This window comes from Lepidochelys kempii, chromosome 25, assembly GCF_965140285.1.
Source record: "Lepidochelys kempii isolate rLepKem1 chromosome 25, rLepKem1.hap1, whole genome shotgun sequence".
Taxonomy (NCBI): domain Eukaryota; kingdom Metazoa; phylum Chordata; order Testudines; family Cheloniidae; genus Lepidochelys; species Lepidochelys kempii.
In genome coordinates, this window is record NC_136404.1 from 19,199,716 (window position 1) to 19,217,003 (window position 17,288).

Here is a 17,288-nt window from a genome sequence, read left to right on the forward strand (position 1 = left end):
ACAGAGGGGATTCCCATGCAGCTCTGAGGATGGTGATGGTTAATGAAGAGGCAGGCCCCCTTACTGTGTAGCCACAAATCCTCCTAATAGTGCTGGGTGTCGACAAGGTCAGAGGTCACCAAAGGCTGGCATATCAAACTTCACCAAAAAAATGCAACTTTAGCTGAGCAGAGCATTTCCCGGTGGCGCCAGTCTCACCGAGCCCTCATAAAAGGGCTGTCTGCAGCCGTCCATGGCTGAGTAATAACAGCCACCACCAGGCCCCTAAAATTATACGGACAAATTAAATTGGCTCTTTCCATATTGTGTGGGACTTAAACACATGTTCCTTTTCTTGTTACAGTAATAGCAGGAAGCTGTGCATAGGGTTTTACAGCTCTGAGCAGCACACTAAAGAAATTCACAGCTAAAAATATTAGTAGCAGGTTGGGTGAATTACAGTGCATGTGCTTTTAGCCCCATATTATATCTTTTAACAAATAATAATAATGCCTTGCCCTCCTTTCCATTGGGCATTAATCCTTGGTTCTCTTCTAAGGACCTTTGAGGCATCCTATGGCATTATGTAGTAGGGATATAATTATCTGTCTATGTGGAACGGTTCATTCATTCAATAGTCATGTTATTCTCTTATAAATTCTCTTGAACTTTTCCATAAGGGTAGTAATCCTGCTGCATACACAGCACAGGGAGAACAGCTCTGCAGACACTGATGAACAACACCAGATGAAGTGGATTTCAGGGAGCCAGCACTGTAGGTGTGGGTCTTGCTCTGAAATCCCCAGTGTGTGCAGATCATCACAGTACAGTAATTGATGAGCATGTACAGAATAAGCATAGGTGCCTGGCTAGCACAATGTGTACTGCAATTCCCTTTGACTCCAAAGGTAGAGAAGGTGAATAGTAGGGGCTTGGCCTGACCCCCTTATCTCTGAGGGAGGGTGCCGAGGACTCTTTCAGATGGCTGCCCTTTTCAAATGTAAGGATTAATTTTCCTGGCAGAAGAATGTTTTGAGTTGTTTGAGCCAGCAGCAATGGTGGGAGGGGGCCTTTAATACCCAGTGCAGTCCATCAGCATAATTCCCTGGCTGACTGAGGGAGCGTAAACAAGAGACTGCACTCTAGCAAGTGTTTTGAGGTATCTGGGGTTCTGCTTGAGCCTTGGTACTGAAAATAATCCAGGAGCTACTCAGAGTATGGATGAAATATTAGATGAGTTCCGGTGGAGATAAGCATGGTCCCCAGTAGCTAGCAAGTGCTGCACCATAACACGTTGCACCTCATAGGACATATCATACCATAGACAGATCGCATCAGAAAAACACAAACTTAGTTTCCTCCTGGTTTATCTGGAGGCACCTGTGACCCTTATTGCTCATCCTCTGAGGTAATTTTCCAACAGAGAGAAGTTGTGTTTTCTCTAGGTTCTGATCAGGTGTTTCCTAAGCACTTTGAAAGCTTTGGTTTTTTGTTGACTGCAAAATATTTTCCATAAAATAGGTTTATGATAAACCTCTTCATTTCCTTCCAGTTATTAATGAACAAGCAAATTGGATTAAAAAGATATGAAGTTGATGGAAGAAAAATCCTTTTTTATTTTGATGAGGTAATGACTTTGTGTATGATTTTGTTATTTTTCTATGTTAGGATAAGGCGAGAGAAATGATCAGTGGATCAGGCTTAAATAAAATAATAACGAATACTTTGCCTTTGATAGCTCTTTGCTGATAAGGATCTCAGTACAAACTTTAATTGGCAAGCCTCATGAACCCCTTCTGAGGCAGGCAGCCATCATCCACATTTTTGGCAGTAGACTGAGGCACAAAAGATGGAGGTGACTTGCCCCAGACCATACAGGAGGTCAAAATAGATCCCAGTTCCCCTAGTTTCCAGTCCTGTGCTTTAACCACAAGATAATCTGACATTAAAGCACCATTAGGGTCACCAAAGGGGCTATGTAACAATGGCCTTTTACTCACGGGTCCATTTGCAATGAGTATTCGGAGTTGGATCTGCAAATCAGTGCACACCTGGGAGGGGGAGCTTGTGTCTTTTCTGCCTTGTTCATCAGCAACAGAATCTTTAACTAAATTCCAGTTGCAGAACAGCTTATGACTGATGATGCTGATGAACAAGGCAGAGAACACAGCTTGGGTTTCAGATGCCAGGCTGAGTTTGTGGCGCTGATACACTGCCCCCAGTGCAGGATGTGCCTTACACAGGACTCCGCTCGACCTGTATCTTATTGATCTGTCTGTGCTTTTATGCCACACTTGTCTCAGCATAGTAAACAGCTTGGTATTGGAAGGTGCCTTGGTTAGTGCAGGTATCTAGCACAGTGAGAGTTGAGTTAAATGGTGCACACTGTATAGCAGTAAGCAGCTGCCTTACTCCGCTGACTTATAGAACTGTAGACTATGTTAAACTAAAACTCTTATGCCCTTTGTGCAGATTCCTAGCCAATGCATGACCTGTGTAAAATTTCAAGCCTTCAGAGAGTATATAGTTGGGAAAACTGCCCCTGTCCCCATCAAAGTGTATGATTACTATGAGCCAGGTATGTGCTCTTTGTCTTTGGATCTTGCTAACGCTAAAGACCTAGCCGCATGGCTTGTTTATAATTTGTCATTCTTGCTGCTCTGTAGCTTTTGAAGCGACTCGTTTCTACAATGTGAGTGAAAACAGCCCCCTGGCACGGGAGCTCTGTGATGGGCCAACGTGCAATGAGGTGGAAAGCTCAGCCAATCACTGGGTCGGTAAGTTGCAGCAAAGATGAACTGGCAATCTCTGAAAGCGGAATCCAAAAGATATATAGTTTGGGAATTCAGAACTGAGAGTGAGGGCTTTAAAAAAATGTTTATTTCAGTGTCTCGAGGCTACGGTAGTGGGTAGTTTTTAAATGCCTGTGGTGAGCATAGAAATGACTACAGCAAATCAGACCAATGATGCATTTAATTTGCAAAAAGAAAAGGAGGACTTGTGGCACCTTAGAGACTAACCAATTTATTTGAGCATAAGCTTTCGTGAGCTACAGCTCACTTCATCGGATGCTCTGAAACCTGGCATTTAATTTGGTCTTCTGTCACCATCAGTAGCTAGTACATGTTGCTTCAGAAGGACGAGTAATGTACAATTATGGAATAATCTCCTAATGAGGGAAGTTTCCTCCCAATCTCTGTCAGTTATTGGTTGGGTTATGCACTGAATATGAAGCCTTATGTCCCTTATAATTTTCTTAATCTTTTATCTAACTTAATTGTGGATGCTGCTATTATTCATTCATATAAATGTTACAATTTTTTATCCTGTTTAAGTTCTTGACCTCAATAACAACTTTTGGCAGAGAGTTCCACAAGTTAATTATGTAGCAAGACAGAGTAGTTTCATGTGTCTGCCATGACAATAATTTCTTCCTGCTTTGAGCAGGGGGTTGGACTAGGTGACCTCCTGAGGTCCCTTCCAACCCTGAGATTCTATGATTCTATGACTACCTACTTCTTTCTGTCCCACATGACGCACAAATTGGTGCGTGTGTGTGTGTTTGTGCATGGGGGAACTGAAGTATTACAGCCAGTGCTATTCCAGAGCGGCTGGTCTATTCCCACCGCTTCCTGCTTCAGTAAATTCACAAACTCCTGTTGAGAAGCTGCAGGGAATTCTTGTTAAAAAAAACATGTCTAGGAAACACAAGAAAAAAAAAATTAAAATATCCTCTCTCCTCTGCTTCTGATGTTCCTGCTTCCATTTCAGGTTTCTTTCACTCTGGGCCGTGCAACAATGTTTTTGGCTGTTTAGAAGATGAATATTTTGAGCAGTGCATGTGCTCCCGGGACTGTGGCTATGATGGGGAGCCAGTGTGTGGATCAGATGGGATGATTTATCAGAACCATTGCCAGATGGAGGTAGCATCCTGCAGGAATAATACAAGGATAGAGCAGATACCTATGTCTCAATGTTCTGCCTGTAAGTTCCATTCAGTTTCCTGTTCTGTTGTTACGGGTTAGCCAAGGCAGTCCACAACCTCCCCTGAACAAGGTCTGCTGATTAAATTGTGTCTGATGTGGACAAGTGGAGGATTTGAACTCCATCTCCAAAAGTGAAAAGGTAGCTCCCTGTCCTGCTACACATGAGCTGGGCCTTGCATTTAGTAGAGTTGGCAGTTTCCTGCTGTGCTGAAATGGTCACAGTGGGGTTTGCATATCTCAAGGACGAAAGGACTAGTCAAAATGACCCTTGAGGAATTTCAGTGGCTCCACTGATATTCATCCAGAGTGATGTCTCCAGATATAAATGAGCCCTGTGAGAGATCTCTGAGAGATTTCCCATGTGCTTTCATCAGGTGCAGTGTGGCAATTTGATGAACTATGCTGGATCATGGTGGATAGGGCACTGTGAAAATCGTGGTTTGCACAGAAATCCCAAAATTAGCCCAATACTGTGATTTGTTCTCCAACAGTAAGAAAGCAGAGATGGGTACCCCTGCTTCTGCCTCCCCACTGAGGCTACAGCTGCTCATGGGGCATTAGCGGGCCAGTCCCATGCCAACGGCGGGCAGGGAAGTGGTGGGTGTGATGGGCAGGTGGGTGTTCTCAACAATGGACAGGGTGATGAACGCCACCTGGATGAGCAGAGAAAGCCAACTGTGTGTAAATTCAACCACATGGTGCCAGCTGGTCCGGCCCAGTCCTGCCTGGGCAAGGGATCAGGGCTTGGCTCGCTTCACACTCAGCTCCAGCTGCCAACCGCTGCTTCCTGTGTGGCCAGTGGGGAGAGGGGGTCAGCACTGACAACATGGCAATTAGGAGCCCTGGCCTGGCCCACTTCACCATGGCCCCTGCAGGCCTGGTGGAGAGACATAGGGTTGCTAACCCTTCAGGATTGTCCTGGAGTCTCCAGGAATTAAAGATTAATCTTTAATTAAACATTATGTATTGTGATGAAACCTCCTGGAATATATCCAATCAGAGCTGGCAACCCTAGGGAGACACCACTGTGCCAGCTGGCTAGGAGCTGAGGCGGATCCATCCCACCACCCCTATCTCCCTGGTGGGACAGGGCCCCCTCACACCATGACACCTCTCCCCCGCCCGCCCCCACCTGCTTGTGTTCTAAGTGGTGGTAATGCTGAATACTGTGCTGATTACAGTGCGGGGATTGATTCCAGTCTCAGCTCCTTTCCAGATGGCACTGAGGTGCCTCCCCCAGGGGTGTGAGGGCCGCAGTGGGCAGGGCAGGGAGGAAGCACTCGGGGCGACCTGGGCCAGAGCTGAGGACAGAAGGAGCCAGGCCCCAATCCCTGCCCCAGGCCGGGCTGGGCTGGCCCCATGTGGTTCATCTGCAGGTGCTGAGCTGGCTCTCACTCCACACCCAGGTGGTGTTCCTCACCTTGGTTGTTGGTGAGACATCCTGTTGTCCCCTTTACACTCCATGGGTTAGGGCTGGCCCGCTAACCGCCCACGAGCAGTCACAGCCTCAGTGAGGAAGTAGAAATGGAAATTCCCACTGCTGTGCCAACTCCCCTCTGTTGGAAAATCGCAACAGTTCAGGGTGGGGGTGGGGACTTGGCAGCCATGCATATTCTGTGAAATTTGAACATTTACCCAAGACACTGCCATCAACTAAAAAAAAAAAAAATCCAGAACTTTCTCCACCCTTAATCATGGGGAACTGAAACATTTTCTAGTGGTTCTGTAACCAACATTGTGGCAATTGTATAATTTTCTTCTACAGCCAAGAATTTGCCAGAAGAAAGAGAAACACATTTCCACGGAATTGAGCAGCCTAGCATTCAACAAACTCCTGCAGGTATTGTCTTGTCTTTAGATTGATCTAAAACCCTTTTTCTTTGATAAAGTTAGAGCTGATCACGAGCAATAAGTGACTAGTAATTTTTTTGCAAAAACTAGGTAGAAAATCTCAAAGTTAGAAAAAGCGAGAAGGCAGGAGAATTTAGGCCAAATGAATGCACAAATGCGACCCCAGCTCTTCTTGTCCCCTGTTTTGAAAAAATTAACATATGCTGTGTGCTACCTTCAGTGCCCGTGAGAGCCTGAGATTTCATGGCAGCTAGTTATATACGGAGAGGGGCAGGTGAATGAACGCCAAACCCTGGGATATGGGGAGCTTGTACTCAGCAGCTGTCATAGCATCTCATTAGCAGTGGTAAACTGAAAACTTCCCATTTGAGATCAGACTGGTGTAGTTCGTCCTAGCAAATGAGTCAGGGGGACTTGGTGCCAGCTGGACCATTTGCAGGAACCCTAGAGATTGCAGCTGAATCAAATTTACCTTAACTTTTCTGTTACACTTTTGAGATGGCTGCTCTGATCTTGTTATTAAAGCCTCTGTCTGGGGTAAATGCCCTTAATAAGTGCAAGGTGAAGGGGAGTGGGAAGGAGCTGCCACTTTACTGGGTTTGAATGAATTGAGGAAGCTGGCTGCTCATTTCAGTTGGTGCTTTTATTTATGGGAAGTTTTTTCCCCAAGATTCATATGTCAAAAATGCTCATGAGTTACAATAAATCTTGCGAGGAAGCATTGGAGGTGGGTCAATAGAGTAGTTGTTTCACACTGTTTCTAGTAAATGAACTGGACTGGATTTTTCCTGGCTGCGTTCCACTCAACAATTCTTCCTTGGGCTCAAACTCTTCCAACAAATCAGCAAAACAAATAGTTTCTGCAGAGTGAGAAGTAAATGGACAGAAGCTGTGTTCCCCTCCCTCTTCCATGTTCTCCTGGCACTGATGCTCAGACCAGCATATATCTAGCCCCCTCATGTTCCCTGCCCTTCCCCTGCTCAACAAAAGCAACTGGGCAGCTCTTCAAGATATATAAACATGTTTTGAGCGTTCCCACAGATGACCTTACCTGAGGAGTTGCAAATTGATCTAGTCAGTGTGTGTCATGGTCACACTCACTCTGGATTTTGATAATGTATAAATCAATTGATTCTCCATAAGACTAAGTGATATGGATGCTTGTTTTTTTCTAAGCTGTATAAATCTGGTCTGCTCTGTATCTCTTTCTTCCAATTGCATCTGAATCCTTTAAAACATTCACACAAGGAAAAACCACTGAGACACATTCTATTTAATGGCAAAAAACCCCTATGTAAATGCAGAGTTAAGGTTGCTTGGTGGTATGTTATCGCCTTGCAGAATACTTTGAGTTGAGCAAAATTCAGACTTCTGAAAACCAAGAAATGCAAAGTTAAGATCGACCATGCAACCTTAACTCTGCCCTCTTTCAGCAATGCTCCAATATGCCCCATTAACACACATACCTTTACTCTGATAACCCCACAGTTGCTGAAAGGTACAAGTTCTTCATCTCCTTTCACAGCCCATTTACTCTTACCCAGAGAACACCAACTATTAAAGGACAAAAAAGGCAGGGGGGAACATAGCCCATGCTACCTCCCTTTTTTCTGGTCCCCTGGAGCTGGCAGTAGCCAATGGAAATTATTTGCACTCCAGGAGCAGTCAGTGTGTTAGTCAGACCTACACTAAATGGTGGAGGCAGTGGTTGGGTCTCCTTGGTTTATTTATTTGGCGTATGCAAGTCGATCAAGCCAAGCCACAGCGTTCTTATCAGCGATGTTAAAGGCATGAAGACCTCTAGGAAGGTGAGTCATTTTGCTGTCCTCAACAATATGTGTCATGGTTTGTGGCTGCCCACATTGACACAGTGGATTGTCTCGAAAACGCCTCCAAAGTTCTGCTGCAGCACAAATTCTATTTCTGGTACAAAACCGGTTCAGAATCATTGTCTGGAACTCATTTGATTGGTTGACTGAGAGTTGTGATAATCCTTGAATTCTGTCTGCTCATTGGATCATCCGTTGCTCCAAACCACAGACAAGCTGCAAGTGGTTACTTATGGGGGATGCGTCATGAATGCAAATCCACTGTCCCCCATCTCGTTGGTAAAGGTGTGTCTGTGATATGAGGACATGTGTGGATTACTTTGAGGCATGTAACAGAACTGTGATTATGATATGACAGGATATATGTTTTGGACTCTGATGCATGTGAGCAAAGGGAACAGCTGCATGTGTATCTTCAGGATCCAGTATTCTTCATTTCATTGCAGAATTGTGTATGTTATATAATTAGCAGGGGAAGGGGTTTTATTACAAAGAGTATTGTCAGTAGTGAATGGGGTATGAGAGCATTCTAAGCATTTGTAATCTGCATGCACTCCAAGTAATATGAGTGTAGTTGGTCAGTTGAGTGTAGAGTGTCAGGTGAAGCTGTACTAAATAGTGCAAGCAGTAGTTAACTCTGCTTGGTAAAGGTGTGTTTGTGAGATCTGTGGACTACTTTGAGGTGTGTGACAGAGCTATGATTGTGATGTGAAGAAATCTATGTTTTGCATTCTCTTGTGTGTGAAGAAGGGAAGAGATACATGTGCACCTTCAGGATGCAGTATGCATCATTTCTGTGCAGAATTGTGTAGAGTATGTCAGTAGCAGGGCACAAGGCTTTTATTACAAAGGATATTGTCAGCAGTGAGGTGGAATATAAAAGGATTCTTATGCTTTAATGATGGGTAAGTGAAAGTCTAGGTTGATATGGTATCCTGTGAGTAAGTGTAACGGGGTTGTAAAAGGCTGTGAAGTGGTTCATAAATTGTACCTGTGTGTCATTCTTTCTGGTGAATTGGCCATGTGTGTGAGTGTAAACCAGGATGTGGACACCCTGAATCTTATAGCATGAAAGGTTAATGTGACTGTGTGCTATGTACATACTGAGACATTGCTTGAAGGGTGCACCAGGAAGGTGGCATGGGCAACCTTTTTTGTTTTGTTTTCCTTTTTATCCTTTAGTAGTGTTAGGTGGAATCTTGTGCGTGAGAATGAATAGGTTGTAAAAGGAGATGAAGAGTTTGCACATTTCGGCAACTGTTGGGTTAGTAGAGCAAATGTATATGTGTCTATGGAGCAAATTGATGCAGTGCTGAAAGAGGGCAGAGTTAAGGTTGCATGGGCAACCTTAACTGTGCATTCCCTGGTTTTCAGAAGTTTGAGTTTTGCTCAATTCAGCATTCTACAAGGCAACAACATGTCACCAAGCAATCTTAACTCTGCATTAATTTAGTTGTTTGCTGTTGAATGTTGTAGTATTTTTTAACAAGAAATTATATGTCATTGATAGGAGTTAGTAATCATTTAGGTAGTTGTACCATCATACTAAGCCAGTCACCCCACACACATACACATCACTGCCCTGCCACTAACCCATTCCCCTCCAACCTGGCCTCCTCCCCACCATGGTACCCAGGCCTCCCAGTGTAAGCAGGGAACACACCTTCTTGAAGTCCTCACTCCCTGGTATGCAAACATTTTTGTTGCTGTTATTTCTCCCCTCCAATAACCCAATTTGCATGCATTGCCTGGAGTGAAGGACAATTACAGTTACTGTAGAATCATGTTCCTGGTCATGTGTCAAAATGGATGGTGGGGTGGAGTTTGTGACAAGGCCAGCGAGACAAATCACAGACAGGATATATGTTCCAGAATACTGACATTTTTATGTTTGAGAAAAGATCCTCTGAGCTCTATCCAATAGATGTACCCTCTCTCCAAGAACAGTGAGGTGTCAGCACTTGTAATGTTTATATGCCAGACAGTACACGTTTTCCAGTTAGCCATGAACCTTCCAATTTCCTGATTAATGTTCTTCCCGCGCCTAATAATAGCTTTCATATCGTCACCGTAGCAATCATGCAGACACTTAACCAAATCAGAGAAAACTATCAGAGCTCCTGGACACACATCTGTGATGCGATCCAAATCTGCTCTCATACACTGTACATCAAGTGTACATCAAAAACAAGGCCCAGATCATTTCTGCCTCTGTGAGTCATCACAACATCAGGTAAATCACCACCTTTTAAGTCACTGCTGCAGAGTGGGGAAAATATGATGCCAGTGCAGGCATCCACTCAAATCAACCTGTAGTCCCCATGTCATGGTGTACTCCTTGCTCTCCCGAAAACGTCTGTAACCTTGTGATCTAGGAATTGCCCAGAATCCACATATTGGCAACCCTAGCCCTGCACACGTTTTTTTTTCCCTTAATGATCAAGGTACCTGCACTGTCAGTTCCAATCCTCTGTGCTGTTTGTCTTTGGAAACATCACATTAATCTGCCCTGAGATCAGGAAGTAGCCACTTGCCTTCACCCCTGGCCTTCCCCCTGTGGGGCTATTAAAATATCAGTTTTTCAAACAGCGACTCTAAGGCTTGCCTATCATCCATCCTCATTTCCCACTCCCTCCGCAGCCACAACCCCTTTCTCTGTCCCCTGCCTCCTCTCCCGCCCTGCCCCCCAAGTCCTCTGGCTCATGCCCACCAGATATAACAAAAATTTTGGTTAGACTGGCTGCTGACTATGTTGCTGTGTTCACAGTAAATCTCCCATAAAATAAAAACCTGTTACAACACAGACAACTTGTAGCAAGCACCATAAACTATTAAATCTTTATTGAATAGGTGTACAAAGGTCTGGATTAGAAACATCAGTGGCGGGGTCAGCAGGGGTAGTGGCCTCAGCACATTCCCTCTAACTACCCCAGGCAAACATAAAGTAGCTGCATAGAAATGCTCTCAGAGTCTTTTTTCTTTATTGGTGCATGCGCGCCGTAATCCTTCCAGACTGGACATCTACGCAGGCGAAGAAGTGAATGTGTTCTGAAATACTGTCCACAGTTTGGGCCTCCAGGGTGCCAGGCATTAGCGTGGATAAAGACTGACCAAGACCATTTTGTCCCACATCACAGCAATAGTTTGATCTCTAGTTCTGTGCAAAAACAAAAAACAAAAAAAAACCCCAACACCTAGAAACTTTTAGAAAAATGATCATTTTTTTGTGTGGCTTATATCTCTGGAATACCTGGTTCAAATGACACCAAATTTGGGTCAGTAACCCTACTCTGTACTCCCACAAGGCATAATGAATTTCAAGAAAATCCATTTATCAGAGGGGTAGCCGTGTTAGTCTGGATCTGTAAAAGTGGCAAAGAGTCCTGTGGCACCTTATAGACTAACAGAAGTGTTGGAGCGTAAGTTTTCGTGGATGAATACCCACTTCATTGGATGCATCACCACGAAAGCTTATGCTCCAATACGTCTGTTAGTCTTTAAGAAAATCCATGCAAGCATGCCGATTTTAGAGCACTTAGAAGCATCATCCTTTAAATGGGAAGGATAGAGGGAGGATGGAGGGAAAAGGCTACTCTGTGCACCAGTCTGCAGCATAGGAGGCTCTGAAAGGTGTGAAGTGGCTCATTCATCTCAATGGGATGTTCCCAGCTGAATGTGCAAGTTTACATGGGTGTGGAGCCCCACAATATTTCCACTGAAGGTGCATGAGTCCCTCCTCCCCCGGTTCTGCTGCCCCGCCCACCGGAGCAAGACTCCTCATATCATCTGGAGGGGAGGGGGCCTCAGATCCCTAGTGGGGCAAGAATGTGGGGTTGACAGGTGCCCCTGTCCCTGTAGTTCCCCCAGTTTCCCTGCCACTCACCCCCACATCTCCCTTCAGACCCCCTCATCCTCATGGCTCACTCACCTGAGCCACCAACCTCTCTCCTCTGCCCTGCCACCCATCTGCATTTATTCCCCCTCTCCTCACTGCAGCCCCAAACCCTTATCCCCTATTCCCCTACTCCTCTGTCCCCTAATACTCCTCCCCTCCCAGGAAGCATTCACATGTCTGATTTTTTCCTCCCGAATACTTTGATTACATTCATCCCAAAATAAAAGTGCCACCCATGACTCTCACAGTGCAGCGACTTCTGGCCATTCAGTCCAAAATTCCTTTTCTCTTGGGGAGAGGATGGGGCACGTGTGATTCACGTATCCTAAGTTGTGTTACCGGAAGGGTTAGTGCAGACCCATCAATCTCAACGAGGTCTGTGACTCATCAAGTCAATAGTACCTCTTGGTTTAACAGTGCAAGGCAGCAGAAGGAAACCATTTTGGGGGGGCGCCTGTAACTCAGGAGCCCCTTGGTCAAATGACCCCACATTTGGATCACTAATGTTACCCTATGCCACAGTGAGACAGCAGTCCGAGTAATCACTTGGATTTTAGAGCACTTACAAGAGTTGAGATTTAAAACATCAGATGGTGGCAATGGAAACCCTCTAGCTGTTTTTCTGCTTTGTTGTATGCAGACTGTAAAAAATGTATATTTTCTTAAATACCATTCTCAGTTTGGGTCCCCCAGAGTTTTAGTGAGTGCCATGCTTTACCTCGGGTAAAACTTGGTGGATTTTGATCCACATCACAGCAATAGTTTGGCCTCTAACTCAGAGGCAGTGCTAGCTCATTGGGGCCCTAAGCAGGAATATTTTTGGGACCCCTCACCACAACACATAATAAAAAGCGAATAGGAGGCCCCCTTGAGTGGCTTGGGGCCCTAAGACATTGCTTAGTTTGCTTATGCCTAGTGCCGACTCTGTTCTAACTCTCCACAAAAAACCCCACCTAGAAACTTTTTTGAAAAATGGCTATATTTTGGGGACTTTTATCTCCGCAACTCCTAGATCTAATGACTCCTAGTTTGGGTCACTAGTCATACTCTGCACACTCCTGAGACAAACAAATATTAAAAGGATCTGTCTAAGCATGTTGATTTTAGAGGACTTAGAAAGGTTGACCTTTAAACAAAAGTTGTGACACAACCTTAATTATAGGTTTCAGAGGAACAGCCGTGTTAGTCTGTATTCGCAAAAAGAAAAGGAGGACTTGTGGCACCTTAGAGACTAACCAATTTATTTGAGCATGAGCTTTCGTGAGCTACAGCTCACTTCATCAGATGTAGATCTGATGAAGATCACTTCAACATCTGATGAAGTGAGCTGTAGCTCACGAAAGCTCATGCTCAAATAAATTGGTTAGTCTCTAAGGTGCCACAAGTCCTCCTTTTCTTTTAACCTTAATTATAACGGCATTGCTACGTCACTATACTATAGACAGAGGTACTGCTGGCCACATTGTCTATAGACTAGGGCAAAAGAGGTGGAATTCACAAATGACCTGGTCTCTGTTATGCCAGGTGTCTTATTTATTTGAATGTCTAAAATGTGCACCCTTTTGCTCACCATAGGCACAGGTACATTTAAACACAAACAATTGTGCCTGACTGGGTCACAGGATCTCCGAGTGCCTTGGTCATTTCAGTAGGAAGCAGGAAGCTCCTGGAAAGCAGAGATGCTTCTCTGCACTGAGCTGTCATGGCAGAGTGAAAGTTATAAAATAAAACAAGCTAAATCCTGCTTCAGGAAGAGCGAACAGCATGTGACTCTAAATAATCCTCTGGGCTCATCTTAGGTCAACCAACCAACCACGCATTAAATGAATCAAAGTTCAACAAGTGAATGAATCCCTCCTTACCCCCACGTCCCCTTTGGGCTCATTGGTTTGTTAGTGATGAAGCATGTGATTGGTTTAAGTCGGCTCAGGTGCTGTGGGGCTCTAGTGCAAGTTCAGATGATCCGTGTCTAAATCTGTGATTTCCTAAAGGGATGTAAAACTCCAGGAGCCAAATCAAGTTTCAGGTGGGTGGGGAAGAATGGACTCAGTACAGACTTAATCACCAGAAAGTGCCATTTTATTGCAGAGGTTCGTGGTGTTTATATTTTCTGCAGTCCTTGTTCATTTGCCATATCACTTGTGCAGGCTCCATTTGGCCCTCAGTGATAATTTCACTGTTAGCATTTGGCTGTGTTACCCCAGCAATGGGAACAATGTGACCCAGTTCCCTGTCAGCTCATTTACTGGGGAACTTGGAAATGTACTTGGGCTCACTCTGGAAAGTTACTCACAGGAATATAGTCCCATTCACATCAGTGGAATTCCTAATGTGGGTAACAGCTACTTACATGAGTAGGATCATCCCCTCAATAAACCCATCAGCTGCACTACCCCAGCAAATATGTGGTCTTGAGAAGCCAGAGAATGAGTTCCTGTGCATCACCAGATCCTGTCTTCTGTAGTAACTGTCCCACGTCCTGGAGCTGATGCTAGTGACGCAATAGGACCAGGCGTTGTTATTCTGCAAGAAATGTGTTTGCAGACTGGCAAGTATGAATAGATGGATCATCCCTGCCTCGCAGATATTTTCTCTTGTGTTGGAGAGAATTGCAGGAATTGTCTGGGTAGGCATTAGGGAGCGGCATTCACACTTGAATCACCTTACTTCCATCAGGGAACTGCTGACAAATTGGACAGTAGGAAGAAAATCTAAATGAACAGCGTGGATCCAACAAGACCCCCCCCCCCAACCTTCCATGCTCCGTTAGTGTTTCCTGTTCGTCAGCTCCCTGCCATATGCTCTTTTATTTAAAATGTAATCTCTTTGGGACAGGGTCCTTGTTGTAAACCTGGCTGTAAGTACCTAGCATACATTTCTGGCTGTCTGGCTTTTCTACGTTGCTTGTCACATTGATGTAAAGTAAGTAAAAAGGGGAGTCCAGTGAGTCCCAGGGATCCCCTGCCTCTGAAGCTCTGACCCTCCTTCTGCTGGAGCTGGGCTGTCGGGGACCTCTTCCAAAGGCCACTGGTGCCACTGTAAAACCACCCAGCCCCACGTGCTGAAGACACTGCCTCCCAGCCAGCCCCAGAGTTCAGGAATAAACTCTACTCCCCACGGAACTACACCGTGACACCAGCTGGCTGGAACATTCTTTGCAGGAGCATTAACTGCTTAGGATTGATTGGGTTGGCCAGGGGCCATTTTTTAGTTTCATCCCATCAGTGTGCAGCAAACATTGGCTGAGGCACAAACATTTGGAGATGGGGGAGCAGTTTGTTTGTAACAGGAAACATTGGCCTTTCATCTTTGCTTTGAATTGAATGTTGCATTCCTAGGAGGAGTGAGTACTGTGATCTTAATTCCATCCCTGGTGGACAGCACTCATCTATTCATAGAACGATCTCATGATCTGGCAGGTTCTCCTATGGAGGAGGCCAAGAAAGAGTGAGCATGGAGACTGACTCTCCTTTCAGAAAAGTGGTCCCTTGCCTTAGGGCTGAGCAAGCTGCTGGGAGGGTGTGGAAGGTGGTAGGAAAAGGCCTTCAGGATTGTTATTTCTGGAGTACAAACATTTTTCAGAGGCCTTGGAGAGGGTTCCTGTTAAATAAAACAAAATATTATGTTGGGACTTTCCCTCCCTGCAGTAAGTGGAATAAAGTGAGCAGTTTGCTTGGGCTTGGATTGGAGTAGTCACATGAGTGAAGCCAACAGGGAGGTTAAGAAACTCGGCCCAGACTGCAGCAGAAAGGAGCAGCTCTGAAAATAAGGACATGTTATATCCTGGGATGTTTTCAGCTGTCTTCCTCAGCAGTGCTCTTATCCTCGGGACATCTTGCAGGTCTGCCAAATTAGATAATGGTAGCCTGCTCTGTATGGGAAACATGCCGAGTGAGTGACCTTTCCCAGACAAGAGTCTGATATCTACAATAGGGTAGAGGGAACATTTCAATCCCACTCCTGAAGGCTCTGTCCCTTTCTTATCCTTTGGTAGCTCTTCTGTAGCTTGTCAGTCAGCTGAAATGGAGAGTCTTGCCCCAGCTACGCATGCCTCACTCCAGCTAGTTGCTAGGTCAGTGGGACGGTCCTGATGGAGGGAGGGGCTCCAGCAGCACCACCTGCTACGTTCAAGCCAAAATCTGTGATCAGATTGGCTGACAAGCAATCCAGATACATGAACCAATCTCCCTTGGAACTTGAACAAAGTACAGTGCTCTAACATTGACTATAAGCTGACTTAGTACTTGTTTTTATTAGTAATGATACTTAAAACTGTAACTTTCATCTGATGATCTCAAAGGACCTTACTCAGCTGGGTCAGTATTCTTCTCCACATTTTACCAGTGCAGAAACTGAGGCACAGAGAGGGGAAGTGACTTGCTCAGAATCGCACAGATAGTCAGTAGGAGAGCTGAGGGTCCTACAGAGCCATGGGGTCCTGAGTCCCTTTCCTTGGTTCTAACCAATGGACCAGGCTGTATCTCTACTTAATGTATAATAGTTTTCAGAAGATAAAACTCCCTGATTCAGCCATTGAAGCTTCTGCCGGCGCCCCATACATGTGGGAAGGTGCTGTGTCCAATCCCATTATTGAATTGTGTGAGGATTGCATCTTTCTCCTCCCCTTTTTCCTATGATAGAGCAGTATCCTCAGCCTGGAGGGCTAGGAACTGCAGGGAGCAGAGATGTACCTGAAACAGGAACTTTCAACTTTTAAAAAAATTGGTAATTAAGTAATTTGAAATGAACTTCTTTAAACAAACATCTGCTTCTTTCTACAGGATCTGCATGCCCTCACAGAATGAGCACCCCACACACAATGTGTGTATGCCATCTCATCCTTACCCCACCCCAGCCTACACGCAGCCAACAATAAACACAAATAGCCTTAGTGGTTTTTTAAATTAAAAAGCTCTTTTTCCAAGCTTTCTTTCTTATTTTCCCCAATACCCAAATCTCAAAGGAGGAAAAATAGAAAATCCTGATGCAGTGCAGCTCTGCTGTCCGTAGTCTGGGATTGAACCATTTAATGGCCTGTGTGCCGTAACACAGTCCCAGATGTATGCAGGGCTGTCAGCATACACTTACCCCTCTGCTGTTGAGAGGTTTGAGGTGTTCAGCTCCCCTGGCTGACTAACATGCCTCCTCTCGTGTCTTACCCCACTCCCCCCAATACCCATCATATCCTGCTGAGAAGCGGAAGAGCTGTCTGTGGCAGGCTCCCTTTGGCTAAGGCATGTCCTCTTTTTATTTCCTTTCAACCAGAGGAAGGCCCTGCACTCCAGTCAGACCTGTCCTACTACTCTTACGAGTACGACCCTTATGCTTCTGAAGCTGACGTCTTTGAGGTTGCAGCAGAGCTGACAACAGCAAGCAGCACATTGAGAGAAGTGGACAAGATTCAAGAAGTGGTGACTACAGTAGAATGGTGAGAGAGACATGTGAGGGGGAGGTTCTGTTTTTTAATCAAGTTCTGATATCGTATAACTATGACACTGGGTCTAGAGTGAGTGTAAATAATGCAGAAAGGGCATACTGATAATCATTCCGCTAATTGCCTTGGGCGAGGACCAGCTGCAGGTCAGGCTCACATTGGGATGTCAGCTGGGACCTGCATGCCTGGAAGTGTCAGTTCCTAACATAAATTGTAAATTCAAAAGGACATTTTAAGCTTGTCCCTGCCTGGCCCCACCACTGCTACAGAAGAGAAGAGTGGAAATGACTTCTCTTCATTATATTCTCTCTTCA

General features: G+C 45.1%; 1 protein-coding gene across 3 annotated transcripts in view; it reads left to right on the forward strand.

The window, feature by feature from the left end:
• Nucleotides 1–17,288, forward strand: part of CPAMD8 (C3 and PZP like alpha-2-macroglobulin domain containing 8) — a 91,433-nt gene that overhangs the window by 69,664 nt on the left and 4,481 nt on the right. For 2 of the 3 annotated variants that reach the window (XM_073324642.1, XM_073324644.1), the window contains 6 exons: nt 1,532–1,606; nt 2,452–2,557; nt 2,646–2,756; nt 3,751–3,963; nt 5,731–5,805; nt 16,806–17,285. In XM_073324642.1, coding sequence (XP_073180743.1) covers nt 1,532–1,606; nt 2,452–2,557; nt 2,646–2,756; nt 3,751–3,963; nt 5,731–5,805; nt 16,806–16,972 — 747 coding nt within the window. In that variant the 3' untranslated portion in view covers nt 16,973–17,285. Of the gene's footprint in view, nt 1–1,531; nt 1,607–2,451; nt 2,558–2,645; nt 2,757–3,750; nt 3,964–5,730; nt 5,806–16,805; nt 17,286–17,288 lie in introns of those variants that run through there. The other variant, XM_073324643.2, reaches the window with a different exon arrangement.